The 20,251-nt window shown below is 34.2% G+C and overlaps 3 protein-coding genes across 6 annotated transcripts in view; 1 reads left to right on the forward strand and 2 right to left on the reverse strand.

Moving 5' to 3' along the window:
* Positions 1–245: 245 nt before the first annotated feature.
* LOC125825861 (ATP sulfurylase 1, chloroplastic-like) lies at positions 246–10,734 on the forward strand. 4 transcript variants are annotated; one of them, XM_049505150.1, is made up of 5 exons: positions 246–826; positions 3,044–3,449; positions 3,779–4,039; positions 4,129–4,215; positions 4,462–4,950. In XM_049505150.1, the coding sequence occupies exons 1-5, from the start codon at positions 315–317 to the stop codon at positions 4,597–4,599; spliced, it is 1,404 nt and encodes a 467-aa protein (XP_049361107.1). In that variant the 5' UTR covers positions 246–314; the 3' UTR covers positions 4,600–4,950. The 4 variants fall into 4 exon arrangements, with proteins under 4 accessions (XP_049361107.1, XP_049361108.1, XP_049361109.1 ...); XM_049505151.1 differs by lacking the exon at positions 4,462–4,950 and adding an exon at positions 10,163–10,350 and having other exon boundaries at positions 275–826; XM_049505152.1 differs by lacking the exons at positions 3,044–3,449; positions 3,779–4,039; positions 4,129–4,215; positions 4,462–4,950 and adding exons at positions 8,643–9,048; positions 9,363–9,623; positions 9,712–9,798; positions 10,163–10,350 and having other exon boundaries at positions 275–826.
* A 1,333-nt stretch (positions 10,735–12,067) lies between these two features.
* On the reverse strand, positions 12,068–14,778 carry LOC125825879 (calmodulin-2/4-like). Its single transcript, XM_049505170.1, has 4 exons — positions 14,631–14,778; positions 14,182–14,345; positions 13,634–13,714; positions 12,068–12,231 (listed from the first exon to the last, which is right to left on the reverse strand). The coding sequence occupies exons 1-4, from the start codon at positions 14,710–14,712 to the stop codon at positions 12,097–12,099; spliced, it is 462 nt and encodes a 153-aa protein (XP_049361127.1). The 5' UTR covers positions 14,713–14,778; the 3' UTR covers positions 12,068–12,096.
* A 3,246-nt stretch (positions 14,779–18,024) lies between these two features.
* LOC125825867 (2-methyl-6-phytyl-1,4-hydroquinone methyltransferase, chloroplastic-like) overlaps positions 18,025–20,251 on the reverse strand; it is a 97,151-nt gene continuing 94,924 nt past the window's right edge. The window contains exons 3-4 of the mRNA XM_049505158.1: positions 19,172–19,478; positions 18,025–18,526 (exon numbers count right to left, since the gene is read on the reverse strand). Of these exons, the coding sequence (XP_049361115.1) occupies positions 18,371–18,526; positions 19,172–19,478 (463 nt within the window). The 3' untranslated portion in view covers positions 18,025–18,370. The remainder of the gene's footprint in view (positions 18,527–19,171; positions 19,479–20,251) is intronic.

Genomic DNA, 20,251 nt, shown 5'->3' on the forward strand with positions numbered 1-20,251 from the left:
AATCTATCAACTAATCATCTATCCAAATCTAAAATCATATTTTCGACGAGCCACCTATCCTGAAACATTAATTGTTTCTCAATCTACTAATCACTCTTTCTAAATATATCATCGCTAATTTCTCGCACCTCCTTACTATGGCATAGCATATTATTAGTGGAGCGGTCCAAGGAAAATCAATACTTATTTTATTCCTAAATTCTCCCTCCAATATTTATTTTATTGATAGAATCCTATAAAAATGGAAACCACTAAATGTCATTACTAGCTTAAGCCTAAAATAGAGAGAAGAAGAAGAGCTCTCTGCAACTCCAATGGCGGCCATAAGCTCTCTATCCCTCAAAACTCCAACAAAAATTCAATCTTTAACCAAAACCCATTACGCCATACCTCTCAATCTTCCTTTTTCATGCCGTTCCAAATCCAAAAGAACCGGATCAATCGGGTCCCGGACCCGAATCCGTTGCGGGTTGTTGATAGAACCTGATGGAGGCAAACTGGTAGAGCTTTTCGTTGAGGAATCACAAAGAGAATTGAAGAGAGAAGATGCTTTGAAATTGCCCAAAATCAAGCTTACGAAGATTGATCTTGAATGGGTTCATGTGTTAAGTGAAGGATGGGCTAGTCCATTGAAAGGGTTTATGAGAGAAGATGAGTTCCTCCAAACTCTTCATTTTAACTCGATTCGTCTTGAAGATGGGTCTGTTGTTAACATGTCGGTTCCAATTGTGCTCGCCATTGATGATTCTCAGAAGAATCTAATTGGTGGGTCGAGCAGTGTTGCCCTTGTTGATGACGAAAACAATCCCATTGCCATTCTAAGCGAGTAAGAGAAATTTCTGCGTTTTATTCTTAACTTTCACAATTTAAGCAGGGGAGGCAAAATAAAGTGATTTTTTTCCATCTATCCGAGCCTTAGTGGGTAGAATTACGCCTTACTTGTGCTGGTGGGGTCAACAGGTACCTATGGAATTAGTCTGTCCAAGATTTAGTGGATAGAGTAACTCGGTACGTTGTGAGATAGCGCATATCTATGGAGTCATCCCATGTGTCCAAGTCTTAGTGGATAGAGTTATTCAGGAGCTGAGCTGGTGGGAGGTAGCAGGTACTGCACGATTAGTGGAGGTTTGATCAGGCTAGTGGGTAGAATTACTGTTGCTTGTGTTGGTGGGGTAGTAGATCTCTATGGAATTAGCCTGTTTAAGCTTTAGTGGATGAAGTTATTTGGTCTGGGAGGTAGTAGGTACCCATAGAATTAGCCCATTTGTCTAAGTCTTTAGTGAATAAAGTTTCTTGATACAAGTACCTATGGAATTAGCTCATATGTCTAAATCTTAGTGGATAGAGTTATCTGGTATCTATGATGATAGAAGGTAACAAGTATGTATGGGACTAGCCCATATGTCTTAGTCTTAGTGGATAAAGTTATTTGTACCTGTGTTGTGTTGATGGGAGGTAGCAGATATAGTGGAATTAGTCAAGGTGTGTGGTTGTGTGCAAGCTAGCTCAGATATCATTGTTTTATAAAAAAAAAATAATAGATCCAATAAACTGTTGTTATCATACATGGATGTGACTATTATTTAATGTTTTAGTTCACCATATGAAACAAAATCTGAATCTTATTTGTTTATGTTTACTTATGTGTGCTTTCAGGGAATACTAAACTAAGTGTTGACTGTATGTAGATATTTTTGCTTGAAAGTATGTTTTTTTTAATTGTTTGCTTTGGTAAGTGGTATGTGTTTTGAATTGATTTTGGGACTTATTTAAAAGGAAAGTTGGACTTTTTTAATGCCAGTACTTATGGTTGTAATTTGTAAAATGGCAGTTAGGGTGACATATGTTGGGTTGTAAATCTTCCTTTAGGATTTGGGGAAAAGTTTAAATCTTTATATCATAATGGTACTCAAGAAAAAAAAACAATTGTTTCCAGTAAGCAGTAACTTATTCAAGGTATTACTATTATTTTAGAACGTTTTGTTAACTGGAAAAGAAATTCCAAGGGTATCCCTTTGTTTTCAAAAGATGTTGATGTTAAATGTGAAGATTTACAACCATTTCCCTTTTTGAGTCTCGATAGGTAGTTTGTCGATTTCCTTGCTATTCTCCTGTTGATATATTTCTTCTGTTGTTTGTCACCAATAAATTTTCCAAGGAAAGGTCTACCCTGGAAAATTCTTACATAGGATAACACAGTAGTCTACCATGTGAAATTGACTTATTTGAACAAGCATCCCCGTCTAAAGTTAAACTAAACGTGATTCAGTGTTGTGATTTAGTGCTTCCCATACCATAAATGTTAGCATAACAAGTAGGGCAGGGGAAAACTTGTTCGTACTGTTTTGTCAATTACAGTTAAGATTTTTTTTAAGATGCATGGAAAGTTCATTCTCGAAAAATCTCAAAAAGAATCAGCATCATATTATGTTTTTCTGGGGATAATTGGCTTGCCAACCTTCGAGTTGAAGTTCTTAAATTGCTCATAAGAAGGCAGAAGCGTGATTATTTTCTATTTGTTTAGGGATGGCAATTCATCATGTGCTTTGACTTTGCACATCCAAATAAGTTTTTGGTTGGTTTCCGATTGCTTTTATAAAGATTAACATGTTTCCAATTGCTTACAATCAACTTTGGTAGTAAGCTGGAAGACGCCTATATTTCCTCTTCATCTATTCAGAATTCTTTTGCAAAATCATAAGTATATGAGAGCCTCAAACAACTTGATACACTGGTGGAATCTCTATATGAAATATACTTCTTGAATCCAATATCAGTATTCTTCTTTGTTGATGTAGTGTCTGAAATTGCTCAAAAGGGGTTAACTATTTGTGATCTACTTAACGTATGCTTTATACATATTCGAATGTGTCAGAGATATTGATCAGCCTGATATTCTGCATTGGTTGTTTAGCAATTGATTCACCCCTTTTTTGTACTTTTACTAAATTTTATCATGTTTACTATCTGCTTGTCAGCAACATCATATGTCTGCTGTCTTTCTTAACTCTGATGTCCTTCCCTATTGATTTGGTGATTGTAGTATCGAGATCTACAAGCATAACAAGGAAGAACGGATAGCAAGAACTTGGGGCACCACTGCCCCAGGTCTTCCTTATGTGGATGAAGCTATAACTCATTCTGGGAACTGGCTAATTGGTGGTGATTTGAAAGTTATAGATCCAGTCAAGTACAATGATGGTCTTGACAGGTTCCGGCTTTCACCTGCTGAACTGCGTGATGAATTTACAAGGCGTAATGCAGATGCTGTTTTTGCCTTCCAACTGAGAAATCCTGTGCATAATGGCCATGCACTATTGATGACTGACACACGTCGGCGACTTCTCGAGATGGGATACAAGAATCCTGTCCTTTTGCTTCATCCTCTAGGAGGTTACACAAAAGCAGATGATGTTCCACTTCATTGGAGAATGAAGCAACATGAGAAGGTTTGTGCTTTTGTTTACCCGCCTGCATTTCTTTTTTTGGCAGTAAATAAAGCAAATGAAACGCTATGGTACTTGGGTTTTTCTCCCCTTCACCAGGCCAAGCTTTCACAGTCCTTTTTGCTCAAAGTTCCTTCTAACGTCTGTTTTCTTCTTAATGTATCTGTTGTTGTGCTATGACTGCCTAACGAATGTAAAAAAGTTCTCAGTTCCATTTGATCCCTGTTGTCACTGAAATTCCAGATAAAATTTGATTCAGCTTCTCAATCTGAGTTATGTACTTGGCATAGTGTTGCTTTTTAACTCCTATACATGACTGGAACTCTTCTCAGGTACTTGAAGATGGGGTGCTTGATCCAGAGACAACTGTGGTTTCTATATTCCCATCTCCCATGCACTATGCTGGTCCAACCGAGGTGCAATGGCATGCAAAGGCTCGCATCAATGCAGGTGCTAACTTTTATATTGTGGGACGAGACCCAGCTGGAATGAGTCATCCTCTGGAGAAGAGAGATCTGTATGATGCAGATCATGGCAAGAAAGTCCTCAGTATGGCTCCGGGACTAGAACGGCTGAATATCTTACCTTTCAGGGTATGGCAACAAATTAGCCGTGGTTAACGTGCAACACGTCTTTGCCTTTTATTTTCAAACCCTAATGCGAATACCGAATTTTCTTGTAGGTGGCTGCATATGACAAGACTAAGAATGGAATGGCTTTCTTTGACCCCTCTAGGCCTCAAGATTTTATCTTCATTTCAGGCACCAAGGTTTCTATCTCTCCATTGGCTTTCAGTGTTATACCTTATGTTGCTCGGATCCAACACTGGTGTGCGGCAGTACTGTTGGAGAATCTGAGCAACATAAGGTTTACCCCGTTGCACTCCCAATCCCACTCCACTCCCAACCCTCGGAAAGGACCACTTCATTACATTATACAATGCTAGATTGATTATTCTGCTGCTGTCCCGGCGATCAATATCACACAATTAATGTTTTCTTCTTTTTTCCTCCAGATGCGAACGCTTGCAAAGAACAACGAAAACCCTCCGGATGGATTTATGTGCCCAGGTGGTTGGAAGGTTTTGGTGGAATACTATGATAGTTTGGCTGCAGCTGAAAATGGCAGAGTTGCTGAACCTGTGCCTTCTTGAATGTATCATCTTTGAGAAAGTGAATTACAACATATTTGGGGTAGAAAAAATAACTTTTTTTCTCCCCAGTATGTGGTTTCTGAAGATTATTTTTGACATTACTCTCCAAAAGACAAATAATAATAGTGAAGCATGGTATAGGTTGAGGAAAAAGTTCTCCATCTTGTAAATTATAGTGCTAAATTTATCCACATCTGTGATGCACCTATATTATAGGTACTTGCATTCATGAAAATTGAGTTTCCAAGTTCAGGATGGATGGACTATGTAGTATAGAGGTTGGAGGGTACACTATATGTATTTCATTCTTTTGAATAGATGAAAGCATAAGTTAGACACCATTTGTTTTCATTCACTGCCTTTGCTTCAGTTATCATATTATTTGTTGTTGCTACTATTCTCTTCTCCATGGTTTTTAGTATGGCTTCTTCAATATTGTATTTGCTTTACATACTTGTTATTTTTATTTGCTTTACTTGAGTTGAGGGTTTATCAAAAATAAATCTCTATAATCTTCTCAAGGTAAAGGTGAGGTTGCGTATGCACCACCTTCCTCAAATTCAGAATTATACTAGGTATTATTGTTTGAAGGTTTCATCAAATTTCAGTCTATTGAGTGCATTTGCCTTTTAATTTCACAATTACATATTGTTTACCTATTTAATGAATCTCTCTATCTTAAATTAAAAAAATATGTATAGTGTACTAAAATGTTTTTTGAATTTGGTAGCTATTTCTTTGAAAATACTAACTATAAAAGGAAATAAGACAAATAAATTGGAATGAAAGAAGTATTATTTTCCGATCGTACCGCTATCTCCACAGTCCACAAAATAGGAAAGATATGCTATATTCTACTTTTTTTAAGACCCGACATGTGTAATTAGTACTCTTTCGTTTCATTTTATGTGACACTTTTTGAATTTTGCGGTTCAAATAAGTTTATTTTTTTATTTTAAAAAAATATTGAAGATTTCATGCACAAATTTTTTATTAAATTTAAATTGTTTAGCTCACAAAAAACGAATATTGCCACATAAATGGGTACCGAGGAAGTAATTACACTTAACTATGTTGTTATTTTTGTTCACCATAAGGTCTCTTTCACTCAAAATTCTTAAACAAAAATTCAATCTTTACCCAAAATCCATTTCTTCTTACCTCTCAATCTTCCTTTCTCATACAGTTGCAGACCCAATAAGAACCGGGTCAATCATGTCGCAGACCCGAATCCATTCCGGGTTGTTGATCGAACCCGACGGTGGCAAGCTTGTTGAGCTCTTCGTTGATGAATCACAAAGAGATTTGAAGAGAAAAGAAGCTTTGAATTTTCCCAAAATCAAGCTTACGAAGATTGATGTTGAATGGGTTCATGTGTTAAGTGAAGGATGGGCTAGCCCATTGAAAGGGTTCATGAGAGAATCTGAGTTTCTTCAAACTCTTCATTTTAATTCGATTCGTCTTGAAGATGGATCAGTTGTTAACATGTCGGTTCCGATTGTGCTCGCCATTGATGATTCTCAGAAGAATCAAATTGATGGGTCGAGTAGTGTTGCCCTTGTTGTTGATGGAAATAACCCCATTGCCATTTTAACCGAGTAAGGGAAATTTCTTTCTTTCTTCAAATCATTTTTTGATTTTGAATTAATGCTAAAAAAAACACATCTTTAGCGAGTTTCATAGCTCAATTATCCATTGTTCTATTTAAGTATTTAAACTAACATCTTTTTGCGAGTTTCATACACTCCCTTAAGTTAGCCTATGGAGGCCTGTTTCTGATTGGGAACAAATATTTGGCCAATTCAGTATCGGGATGTGTTTTAATACAAACGAAGTGATAGTTTATTGTGAGTTTTATACTTCAATTATCACTCCCTTTGTATTAAAATACAACTAGATGCTGAGTTTGGCCTACAAGCTCACTATGGAAGTGTGTTTTAATATGAAGGAAGTGATAGTTTAGGTAGGTAAAGAGAAAAATGGATAGTTGAGGTATGAAACTTGTAAAAAAAAGTGATATTTTAGGTGTGATTTTAATCATTAACTCGTTAATTTTTGATTATTTCTATTTGCATACAACTGTTACTACATTAAGCAGCAAATGCAAAAACACTTATAGTAGGTACCAGTGGCGGAGCGAGGATTTTTCACTTAGGGGTGTCAAAATGTGATATATAAATACATAAAAAATAACTTTTCACCTAGCTACAAAATATAATTTTTCGAGGAAGATTGACATCCCTTGAATACACGTGGCTCCGCTATGCATGCGTAGCCCGGTTATATGCAAAAAGAATTTGAATCCATTGAACTGTTACTTTCAACATTGATTGTGACTGTTACTCTAATGTTTTAGTTCACTATATGCAGAGAAATGTGAATCTTGTCAATGTTGACACGTGTGAGCTCACAGGGAAATATTAAACTACATTATCTGTAGATATTTTTGCTTAAAGTATGTTTTTTTAATGGTTTTCTTTGGTAAGTGGTAAGAGTATGTGTTTTGAATGAAAAAGGGAGTTATTCCAAAAGGAAAGTGGGAGTTTTGATGCCTAGTGTTTACGGTTGTAAAATGGACTTAGGGTGACATTGGGTTGTTAGAAAAGTTCAATTTTTTATGGCAGAATGGTACTCAAGGAAAAAAGCAAGTTTTTTTTATGAAGTAGGAAAAGAGCAACAGTTTGTAGTAAGCAGTACTGTTTTTGAGGTAGTTCTGTTATCATAGAACGTTTCTTTTTACTGTAAAAGAAATCCGAAGTTATTCATAACCATGTTGGTGTTAAATATTATGATTTTTATAACCATTTTCTATTTTTCAATCACGATGGTAAGTATAACCATTAAGAATATGTTAGTTTGTATGTGTCCTTGCTCTTCCCCTGTTTGATGCATTTCTTTGCTTTTTTCAATTTTCACAAATAAATTCCTAGACAGGTTTACGCTGGAAAATTCTTCTACATGATATCACAGTAGTTTACCATGTGAAATTGACTTATTTAAACAAGCATCCCTGTCTAAAGAGTAAAAATAAATTAAACATGATTAAGTGTTGTGCTTTAGTTGCCCCCATAACATTAGCATGAATAGTAGCATAGGAGAAAACTTGTTCCTTTATGTCAGCTACAATTATGAATTTTAAAAGAACATTCGTTCTCAAGATATCTCCAAAAGAATCAGTGTCTTATTAGATTTCATACTCCTTATGTTAAGAAAATGTTATAACTGACTGGCTCACTAAATGTTCGAGTTGAAGTTCTGGAGTTGCTCATAAGAAGGCAGAAGGTTGATTAGTTTCTACTGGTTTAGGATGCAAAGTCATCACGCGCTTCAACTTTGTACATCGAATTAAGGTTTTGGTTGGTTTCCATTTGCTTTTAGTAAGATTAACATGTTGGTCATTCCTTCTATAGCAAATCTTCCTCTACTAAACAAATACCAGCTTACAGTCAACTTTAGCAGTAAGCTGGAAGACAATGATATTTACTCTTCATCTGTTCAGATTTCTTTTGCAAATTATAAGTATAAGTGAGCCTCAAATAATTTGATAAATAGGTGGAATCTCTATATATAATATTTTTCGTTTGTCCAATATTAGTGATCTTCTTTGTTCATGTAGTGACTCAAATTGCTCAAAAGGTGTTAATTAATCTTCGATTTACTCAACGGATGCTTTTTACAGTTTGGAATATATCTAGACATTGATCAAACTAATATTCTGCATTGGTTGTTTAGCCATCCATTCACCCCTTTTTTCTCCTTTTACTAAACCTTGGTCATGTTTATTACCTGCCTATTAGTAGGGGTGTCAAATGGGCTAGTTGGAGTCAAAATTGGTGGAGTTAATGACATGCCCAAAAATGACTTGGGTTGATGGATTGGGCTAAAAAGCGGGTCATAGCCCAACCCGACCAATTCTTACGAGGTTTTAATTTCTTTGTTGTTCTTTTATAATTTTTAAGCATCTAACTAAACTATTTTTTCTTTATTATGACTATTTATACTTTCTCATCTAGTTTCTTTCCCTGTTAATTTGGTAATTGTAGTATCGAGATCTACAAGCATAACAAAGAAGAACGGATAGCAAGAACTTGGGGCACCACATCCCCAGGTCTTCCTTACGTGGATGAAGCTATAACTCATTCTGGAAACTGGCTTATTGGTGGTGATTTGAAAGTTATAGAACCAGTCAAGTACCATGATGGTCTTGACAGCTTCCGGCTTTCACCTTCTGAACTTCGGGATGAATTTACAAGGCGTAATGCAGATGCAGTTTTTGCTTTTCAACTGAGAAATCCTGTGCATAATGGCCATGCATTATTGATGACTGACACACGTCGGCGACTTCTCGAGATGGGATATAAGAATCCCGTCCTTTTGCTTCATCCTCTTGGAGGTTACACAAAGGAAGACGATGTTCCACTTCATTGGAGATTGAAGCAACATGAGAAGGTTTCTGCATTTGGTTACCTGACATTTTCTATTTTTGGCAATAAAACGGAGCACTAGTAGTGTAGCTACGTGAACGTTCCTCATTTAACAGCCAAGCTTCTGCAATCCTTTTTGCACAAAGTCCTTGTTGATAACTTTTTACTTCTTTAAGCATTTTTAAAAATATCCTGCCCAAAGATGTAGAATATGTCTCAGTTTCTTTTATTCATTTTGTGGCTGAAATCCCACATAAAATTTGATTTGCCTTATCCGTTTGTCCATGTATCGGCATGGTATTGCTTTCTCACTCCTATACACGACTGGATTCTTGTCAGGTTCTTGAAGATGGGGTGCTTGATCCTGAGACAACTGTGTTATCTATATTCCCATCTCCCATGCACTATGCTGGTCCAACTGAGGTGCAATGGCATGCAAAGGCTCGCATCAATGCAGGTGCCAACTTTTATATCGTGGGACGAGATCCAGCTGGAATGAGTCATCCACTGGAGAAGAGAGATCTGTATGATGCAGATCATGGCAAGAAGGTCCTCAGTATGGCTCCGGGACTAGAGCGGCTTAATATATTGCCTTTCAAGGTATGGCAACAAATTAACCCTGGTTAAAGTGCAATATGTCTTTCCTTTTTTATTTCCAAACTCTTAACAATACTAAATTTTCTTGTAGGTGGCTGCATATGACAAGACTAAGAATGGAATGGCTTTCTTTGACCCATCTAGGCCTCAAGATTTTATCTTCATTTCAGGCACCAAGGTTTCTATCTCTCTATTGGCTTTCTGTGTTTTACAACTATGTTGGTGAGTTGTCATGTCCACCAAAAATGGTGTATTTTTGGAGGATCTGACAAATATGCGGCAATATTTTTGGAGAATCCAAGCGATGCTTGGTCTCTTTAGAAGTGTTGGCAGGTACGTGTCGGATCCTCCAAAAGTAGTGCAATTTTGGAGGATCATACTCAGGTGCGGCAGTATTTTTGGAGAATCTGAGCAACATAGGTTTTACCCCGCATCTCACCCCCAGAAAGGACCACTTTGTTACATTCTAGGATGCTAGATCAATTATTGTGGTGCTGTCCTTACAAAAATATGGTGTAATTGATGCCTTCTTTTTCTTTCAGATGCGAACTCTTGCAAAGACCAAGGAGAGCCCTCCAGACGGATTTATGTGCCCCGGTGGTTGGAAGGTTTTGGTGGAATACTATGATAGTTTGGATCAAGCTGAAAATGGCGGAGTTTCTGAAACTGTTCCTGCTTGAATGTATCATCATTGAGAAAGTGAATTACAGCATGTTTGGGTAGAAAAATCCCAGCATGTGTCTGAAGATTTATTTTGACATTACTCTCCAAAAGACAATAATAGTAGTGAGGCCTTATGGGGCTAAACATCCTCGGTGCACTAAGCTCCTGCTACGCGTGGAGTCCGAAGAAGGGTCCAACTACAACGCAGCCTTACATTTCTGCAAGAGACTATTTCCACAGCTCGGACTTGTAACCTCCTGGTCATATGGCAATGGTGCTGCTACACACAACATTTCTACCTATATTACAGGTAGTTGATTTCATTAAAATGAGTTTCCAAGGTTTCTGGGATTGGACTATATTGGCCACAAGTTGGAGAGTACATTATATCTATTTCATCATTTTTGAATAGATGAAAGCATAACTTAGTTTTCACTTAATGAAGGTTTCAGTCTATTTAATTCATTTTGATCCTATGATTTCCACGTGTCTAGCCCATGACTTATCCACGAAGCACAATTGACCGAGGTTGATAGTCCAACGGTCTCCTCGGGGTCGCGATCTCACCCAACTAAGAAGAACCCTTCAACATGGTTCGATTAAATTCTCAAAGTTATACTAGTTCAAACTAAAATATGTAAATAAGATGGGTGAAACATATGAAAGAGAATGTGACACTAAAAGGACGTAAATCATTTTTTTTTTTTTTTTTTGGGAGTGGGGATGAAGGTATTTTGTAGTCAAAAGTCATATGCACAAACCTTAAGTCATAGGAAGTAAAAAGACTCGACCCATTACAAAATCAATTTATTTTCTTGAGAATAGGAACATGTTTGTCAACAAATTTATGAACGTGCCTTTGAATTTATTTTCTTATATTATACCACAATAATAACATATTTGTAATTCCATTACTTCCAAGACCGTTTCAGATAGAGCCTAGGCTCAAGTAAAACATATTAAAGCCGATTTGAAAAAATATATATATATAATAATGAAAAAGTCATCTTAAGAATAGTAACAACAAATAATAGATAACTTAAGCAATGATAATTCATATAATTGACAAAGTAATGATAATTAAATTCTCTTTTGGAGTCATCAAACTTAGACGTGACAACTATACATTATTCTCCTTTTTTTTATTAGTATTAAGTTCATGACTAATTACATTGTTATTTATTTTGGTGTGTCATTAGGAATAAACTAATATATTAGTTAACGACTAATTGATAGTTTATATGGGGGAAAAAATAGGCTATAACCTACTCAAAGAAAAAAAAAATCAATAACTTTATTTAACATATAATTCAAAAAGTCATCAAGAAATATCATATATACTTAAAAGAAAATGTGGATTTGATAATCGTACTTTCCTTCTTGCTTTTATTTTATATCATAATCATTATGATACTTTCATCATATGTAGTAATACCATCATAAAATACATTATTAAGTACTCTATAATGATAGTAGCATATTTAATTATTTGTTAATCCCCCCCCCCCCCCCCCCATAACATTCTTGAATAAGTCTATGCTAGGGAGTTATTTACTCGTGATATAGAAGCTTCATTGTTTCACACATATTTAAATAGGTTAAACCTCGAAATGAATTAATATACTGAACACCAATAAAAAAAAAACATTACATATAGACTAAGGGCTCGTTTGATTACAATTTTCAGAGTCTAAATAGTCAAATAATCCTACAATTAATTCCTTGGCTATATAACATTGATACTGTTTTAACAAATAATAAAAATTTCTTAATAAATAGAACAAAAATATAAATAAATATTTTTAATTATCTATTAAAGTTTGATCATCATTTTAACAAATTCATCAAAGTTGACTTGACCATCTCCATCCAAATCTGCCTCTCTAATCATCTGTTCAGCTTCTTCTTCTGTTAATTTCTCCCCTAAGTTAATCATCACGTGCCTCAGCTGCAATAGAATAGAAAAATATTATAACGAGTTTAAGTTATATACATGAATTTTTTTTTAAAAAAAAATGCACTAATAGTGCATTATCAATATCTTATTAATAAAAGAAATGAAAATATAAATATTTCTATATCGTTAATGTGTGAAATTTACTTTTGATATAATCGTTGATTCGATTAATTCAAATTCAAATCATGCACGTAAGGTTCACTAAAAAGAGGAAATGCTCTCTATAATGAGTTTCTCCATTTTCAGGGTTGAAACTTTCATCAATTGTCTCTTTTAGAAACGACTAATTAGTAAATAATGATTCTCTTTTTATTTCTCTCACAACTTAAAATAGATACTTTAGATCATAGTATAAAGAGATCCCTTTTTGAACAAGTTGAAGACTTTTACGATCTAAGATTTTATAAGTTATTGAAAATATTAGACGATAATCTATTATTTTATCTATAAGATTGAGTAAACATTGGATCTGATTTAATGTTGTCTGAAAAGGTAATTTTACAAGAACTATATATGTACGGCTTTTAAAACTAGAGAATTCAAGATTTTTGATAAAAAATAGAGAGATCTTATATGTTCCAATATGATTCTTTAATAAGATAGAAATAAATAAAAAGTCAAAAGGAGCAAGTGCATTGTTCAGTGTGAACTGTGGAAAAATTCATTGCATTGACAGATTGGTTTCAAAGTTAATAATAACCTAATAATTATCTAGGATTTGAAACAACTGTTAAAAAAAGAATATTTAAATAATAATGACAGAAAATTTTTAACATGTGTTCCCCCTCACCTTTCCCTTAACTAGTTTAATAATTATATTCATTGGTAATCTAATTAAAATATTTTTACCACTAATTCAACACCTTTAAATTTGACGTAAATTATAAATTTCGTTTCTGGACTATTGACATTCTTAAAGCACTCTTCTACTTGACTAATTAAACTAAAATACACACCGATCTGTCACATGACATAACAAGTGGTCTCAAACACTTGTAGGAGCATGTGACTCTTATTGACGAAAATTTAAGAGTGTATTTCACTCATGTTACAAGATCAAATGTGTATTTAAGTTATTTGGTCAAGTAAATAGGTGTTTTTGAGGTTAGGCAATAATTCAAAGATGAAAGTAATAATTTACTTCGACTTTAAAAATATTTTCAAATACTTCTTTTATTTTTAAATTTAAAATACCTTTTATCTTTTTGACTGGTCTTCAAAGGAACAATATGAGTACATGCCGTACATGATTGACTACACTCACAAAATAATATTAATTTATAAAAAAAATTCTAGTAATTCCTTTTTTAGAACATAAATAAAATATATTTTTTCGAATATAAAATGACAATAATTATTAAAAGTATGAAACTCCAACGTAAAATCGACTTACATCGGTAGCCGAAATAAATCCATTTTGGTCTTTATCAAACACCTTAAAAACTTCTTTAAGTTCTTCCTCTAAATTCGTCTCCTGAAAAAAAAAGAATATCATGTCCAAACGACTCCTTAAAACACTTGGAAGTTATTAACTTGACATAGTAACGAAGCCAGAAATTCTAATAAGAAAATTCAAAAACATATAATAATATCATATTTAGAATTTAAATTTGTGACTTAAAATCATTTTTTGAACCCCTCTTACACCACTATAAAAATCTATTTGTTACTTTATTGGTACAATATAATTTTCTGACGAAGAATTCCTTCATTAAATTTAGCTCCGCCACTAGCTTGACATAATCTAGAGGGAGTAGAAATATAGATGAAGATTTCGTAAAAATTTACTCATATCGAGTGTCTGCACCAAGCTAGCCAACATGTATGACATGCCTATTTACACACTTATTAAATCACTTGGTATTAGTAGTGAGTTGATATAATTAATTAAGTGTAAACACCCGATGCGATTAAATAAGTGTTAGGAATATGAGTTTTTACCTTCATTTTCTTGGTGATGAGATTCAAGAATTCATTAAATTCCATGGTTCCATTATCATGATGATCAGCATCAACTTCACTAATCATATGACATAGTTCTTCTTCTGTTGGATTTTCATCCAATGACCTTATAACTATTGCCAATTCTTCAATTGTAATGCAGCCTAAAAATAAAATGTAATATTTCAGATATTATATAAAAGAAAAGGAATAATTAGACCCAAAAAAAAATGTCGAGAGTTAAATTGGGATGAATATGATTAATTAACCCTTAATCAGAAAATTTGTTTAAATGTTGATATCAAACATTAGATGAAAAATCGGAAGGAAAAAAAGATAACTAGTACTCATTATTACCATATCCATGTTAAGGTTTCAATGTTGATATCGAGCATCGAGTAAAACCTAAAAAAATGTAAAGAAAAGATTAATATTATACTAATAATTACCGTGTACATCTTTGTCAAATAAATTGATGGCTTCTTTGAATTGAACAAGTTGATTTTCTTCCTTCACTATTTTATCTGCCATGGTGTTTTCTTTTTGGATCTTTGTTGAGTTAGAGAGAGAGAGAGGAGAGAGAGTTGAGTATATAATGTTGGAAGGGCTTTTATTTAAATAGAAGAATTTTGTTGTGACAAGAGGACTCAAGTAAATGCATTCAATTTCATTAAATTATTAAAAATTAGATTTTTAAAAAGAAAAAAAAAAAGAGAGAGAGAAGAGTGAATAAGGGGTTTGACAAGAGAGAAGTTATATAGCCATATTTGATTGGACATAAAGATTAGTAAAAAAAAAAAAAAAGAGATTTTCGGCACCTATTAAAAGAAATATCTTTAAAAAATTGGCTTGATTATTTAGACACTCGAACTAAGTTATGTTCAAATTGAACATCTCAAATCTTAATAAAGTGTTCCATTTAGATATTTTTTGTTTGAATTTTGAATTTTTTTATGTGTTCTCATTTGTTTGATAGGTAGGTAAGTTAACAATATAAAATATGTCATATCATTTAATTATATGTATTTAGCTCAATAAGTTGTAAGACATCAAGTATTTTGTACCTAAGGTTGATGCGTGTAAATAAAAGAGATGACATATTTTATGTGATTAAATTAACTATGTATGTTATAGATGAATGAAAACACACGCAAAAAGTTTTTTTGAAATTTGAAGCGAAAGTGTCTGGAACACTTTATTAGGAGTTAAGGTGCGTATTTAATTGAAACATGACTTAGTTCGAGTGCTCTCTAAATGAAATATCCGAACAAGTTTAAGAGATTGATTATGTATTAGGCCTTTAAAACTTGTGGAACTAAGCATGTCATGATGTTTTTATGACTAAAAATGTATGTCATTAGAAGTAAAATGAAAAATTTACTCAACCAACAATTTCGGATTTGAGCATTGGAAATGGAGGAATCCCTCGTAGAAAATATTTTCCCCTTAAGTAAACTCTACGTGGCGCGAATTTGAATTATGCAACATATAATTTATTTTATTTTTTGGAATCTCAAGGAAATTCTCAACCTCTATACTTTGAGTGTGCACTTGATAAACATGTTATCATGCCACAACTCACAAATCACATAAGAGATATAACCACACAAGATAAATTTGATGCGATGAACTCGACTAAAAAGACATTGAAATGAGAAATCAATTTCTACCCTTTCATATGAGATATACTACCTATTGCACCATCTCAGTTATCCTTACGAATTGCAACAAATAAAATTTCTTTTGTTTTTCATAAAATTCTTTTAGAAGACATTTCCAAATAAAGACAGTCAAGTTGAATTTAGACCGGTATTAGGTGTAGTAGTTGGTCATGGCTTTATCACGTAAGCCCTGTTAATTTATTTTTTATTAATTGAAATTTATTGACTCGACTAATTTAAAATTTTCGTCATCTAAAGGCCACGATCTCCAAAGACGAATCTAAATTTTTAAATTTTTAAATTTTGAATATTAAAAAGACACCTTACTAATCTCCAAATTCTAAAAGAGAATATTAAAATTTTGACCATATTTTAGGTTTACACCCAAACAGCACGCTGCGTTACGTGCCCAGAGGATTGCCATTTTTAACTTTTTAACTATATAGAGTATATACTTCGATTTTGCGGGATCTTATTGCTCCGATTAAATCTTCTTGTTACTAGATTTTCTATAGGAAAAATTATCGGAATAATTTGTTATCCTTTCCTCTACAGAGAAACCTTTCTTCCAAGGCACACCATAAGAGCCATTTATTATTTTTCTTTGATTCTAGATCAAAGATTAATTTCATCTATATTATATATTAATTATATTAAGTAGATTGTAGACTCCTAAATTTATTCAGAATATGACTCACGTGAATCTATATAATTTTGTTCTAACATTTTATATATATATATATATATATTAGTGAATCTGTTAAATACTAATAAATCTTCAAATTCATTGAAACAAAAGAGGTTCGATGGGAATTGACCATACCAGGTCATGAGAATAAGAGGATTCTTTTGAACAAAATGAAGACAAAATCTTGACTTTGAATTCAGTTTTTATGTGTAAAAACTTTAGGATGCTTGTATGAACCGATGAAATTTCAAATCTTGAATATATGTTTGCATGTGCGTATGTCCAAATCAATGTATTTTTTCATATTTATTCCAAAGTAAGTGACACATGATTTTGAGCACACGACACTAATTCGAACTCTATTACAAATGAAAGTATGGTAAAAGAAAGAAGGATCTCGAACCAGTAAATTTCATGTTATTTTATGTCCAAATTCCAAAGGAATAAGAAAAATGGACTTCTAGCGTTGTGGATAAAAAAAATATTTACTAATTTCTCTACCAAATACCTTCCATGAAAATGTGTTTCAAGTTAACTTCTTAACCAAGGAAAATTTGCAAAAGAGAAAATGATTTAGAGACTTGACTCTGTTAAATTAGGTCTTAGGCCTAACTCACACCCCAAAAGCTAGCTCAAAGGGAGGAGGATTGTCCAAGCCTTATAAGAAGTCCACCCATCTCATTAACCATCGATGTGGGACTTTTGTCATTCTTTAACACCCCACCTCACGCCCAGTGCTTAGCATCTGGTGCGTGGGCAATTTTGATTTTGGGGGTGGGCAATTTTGATTTTGGGGGTCCCAACATCAGGTGAGACGGGCCTTGCTCCGATACCATGTTAAATTAGGTCTTAGGCCTAACTTACACCCCAAAAGCTAGCTCAAAGGGAGGAGGATTGCCCAAGCCTTATAAGGAGTCCACCCATCTCATTAACCACCGATGTGGGACTTTTGTCATTCTTTAACAGACTCATATGGTCATCCTTTGTGATTTCTTAATTTCCTCTATAATCTTCATTCCTTTCTTGTAAAAGTTCGGGGAAGCTACAAAGTTGAGGTAGTATTACGGTCACGATTTCTAGCTGCGGAAATAATCTTAGATAAGGTTTCGTACCTCGAGCATAGCAGAAGCCTAGTGCACCAAACTATACTTTAATACTTTTCGCATTGCATCCTTTTAAAATCATGGATACATAATCTAATGTTAATAGAAATTTTTACTTTTTTTTTACGTACAATTATGTTGTGTCAAGATAATGAATTTAGTTAAACCCGTAGCGCTAAAGCTACATCAGCATATGCCTCCCACATTGGGTGTAAAACACTTTACACTCCCTACCAAAGACGAATTCATACTCAGGGTTCAAATCTAAGACCGTTGATTAAGGCAGGAATACTTACCACTCCACCACAACTTTAGGCGACTCGCACATGCTGAAGTTGTTCAAGGATTAGACAAGAACATCAACTATGAGGGACACACATGAGTACTAAAATACTTAAAACTTGCTCAATATTGGCAAACAATGCATTACTACTATTTATTTCAATGAGTTTTCTCAACATATGATTAAAAAACATGACTGATAGATTATACAACTAGAAAATGTCACAAAGATTTTCTAGGTTTTACCATGAAAATAAAATTTACAAGGGCCCTTTTCTAAGGCTGAAAAACTAACAGACTAAGTTCAACAAATTCATTCATGATACCTTCAACAAATTAACCCGTATGACGAAGCCAAAAACTTTGGTCCGCGACAGAGTTGTGGTCACTGGTGGAGAACTGTCAAACAGAAATTGTGGAGAACTTCTCTTGGATTGATAAGTTGTCCTTATCATTCAGATGGGCTGACCTTTCGGGACGATTTGATCCTTAAGCCACATGTATATTGGAACAAGCACGTAGTAACTTGCAGCCATTATGCCAAGCAGGAATCGCATGAGAAATACGAACGGGTTCACAGGCTTGCTCACATCCTCAACCTTGGGACCGAGCTGCAACACAACAATACAGAGAGTTCACATGCACTTTTCATTTTTATTTTGTATAATGTTGGCCCAAGATGAATTTAAATGGGGGAACATGGTCACTGAGGATTCATATAGCCGAACCCAACTTTCTTGGGACTAAGGCTTAGTTGTTATTGTACTTGTGTAAGGCAAAAATACTGATAGTTAAAATAATTGCGCTATAGGCTATCTGCTAGTCAAGAGCCAAGAAATTCAGTAAAAGCAGATAAAAGGAGGAAGGTGTCCATGTATACTGTGATCACAATATATATCACACAGTTTTACTGTAGACGAAACAAGAAAAGTTTAAGCTTGTAATGCAGAACAGATTTCATAATACTTAAACTTCCAATTGCTTAATGAAATTAGAATTACCAAGAAATTGTATTTTCTGTATAGTATACCATATGTTTCGAGATGTTTGGAAGTGGAAAATGTGTCTGTAAAGTGACATGAAGAGAGTAAGATATAACGTCGGAAAGTCAACAAATGTGTTTAAATTTTTTCCAAGTAAACATAAATAAACAGTAAACCGAAGCATTTAAGTCATCTAACAGATTGACCAACACAAAAGCTTCAAATATGGCATTTTCTAATCAACAACACACGTTTAGGAAAAGAAGTCCTTACCTGCAAGGGAGATTCCCCAGCGTATGGCTTCACTCCAGTCACAGAGCAGCCCATGATCAACCCATGTCGGCGGACACCACGATACCATTTTGGGCCAATCCGCTTCAGCTTAACTTGTGTGAAACCAGCCTTTTTAAACCATTCTATATATTCTTCTTCTTTTGGAAAGAGCATCCACACATCTGCAAAGAAACGAGATAACCAAAATGTTGGGTACACCGGACCAATCACGCAGGCAACCCCACCTATGGTTAGTACCCGATAAGCTTCCTTGATACCACGCTGTGGATCTGGCCAATACTCAATGCTGGAGAATACAATCATGTTATTACATCTAGAAGTAATAAATAGGTGACACCAGTAAATATTGTTGCAGTAAATTGAACTGGATTCCACCAGAATGAGCAAGATCACACATCAAACATATATATTAATCTTGAACTTGCCAACAATAAGAATCAATATAAGCAAAAATTTATAAGTGTAAAATATGGTACTTGGGCCTACCTCAACCACAAAAGCTAGCAAATGAGGGAGGATTGCCCAAGTCCATAGAAGTAAACCAATGGTCCATTCCCGTGGGACTCTACCCCACTCTAACAATAAGTAAGGAAATATAAACAATGGTTATAAGCCTATAGTGAACATGATAACTTTACACTTGCACTCCGTAGATTGAGTATAACAAGCATCTTACTTCTTCAAAGAATCAGCGAATCACACTTCACTTGTGCACTAGTAAATAGTTATTTCAAAATTGAAGCGAAAAAAAGACAATATATGTGGCCTAAAAATCATAGCGGAACCATAGCAAGTTGAACTTCACAACCTCATGGTCTTTTGTTAAAAATACATGGAACATTAAAAAGCATTCCCACATATAAGAAAGAGTAACAAAAACTCCACCTCAGCTCAATGGCGGAGCTAGAGGGAGTAAAGGGGGTAAAATAGGATCCCTTTATTTTAAAATTACACCATGCAAATAGGGAAAAAAAATGTTTTTTTTTTTGCTATATGTTAACTGTTGAATCTCCTTCACATAAGGGGAAATTTTAGTGAAGTGGCCAAGGGGATTCAAAA

The sequence above is a fragment of the Solanum verrucosum genome, unplaced genomic scaffold (genome assembly GCF_900185275.1).
Source record: "Solanum verrucosum unplaced genomic scaffold, falcon-dt-bn FXZP01000161.1, whole genome shotgun sequence".
Taxonomy (NCBI): Eukaryota; Viridiplantae; Streptophyta; class Magnoliopsida; order Solanales; family Solanaceae; genus Solanum; species Solanum verrucosum.

Excerpts from the sequence above, each read along its gene's own strand:
- LOC125825879 (XM_049505170.1), bottom strand. The coding sequence starts at position 14,712 with ATGGCAGATAAAATAGTGAAGGAAGAAAATCAACTTGTTCAATTCAAA. Across the intron at positions 14,346-14,630 it reads ATTTGACAAAGATGTACACG|GCTGCATTACAATTGAAGAA; the intron begins GTAATTATTAGT and ends TTTTATTTTTAG. Across the intron at positions 12,232-13,633 it reads GATTTATTTCGGCTACCGAT|CTGAGGCACGTGATGATTAA; the intron begins GTAAGTCGATTT and ends ATTCTATTGCAG.
- LOC125825861 (XM_049505150.1), top strand. The coding sequence starts at position 315 with ATGGCGGCCATAAGCTCTCTATCCCTCAAAACTCCAACAAAAATTCAA. Across the intron at positions 3,450-3,778 it reads GAATGAAGCAACATGAGAAG|GTACTTGAAGATGGGGTGCT; the intron begins GTTTGTGCTTTT and ends AACTCTTCTCAG. Across the intron at positions 4,040-4,128 it reads TGAATATCTTACCTTTCAGG|GTGGCTGCATATGACAAGAC; the intron begins GTATGGCAACAA and ends ATTTTCTTGTAG.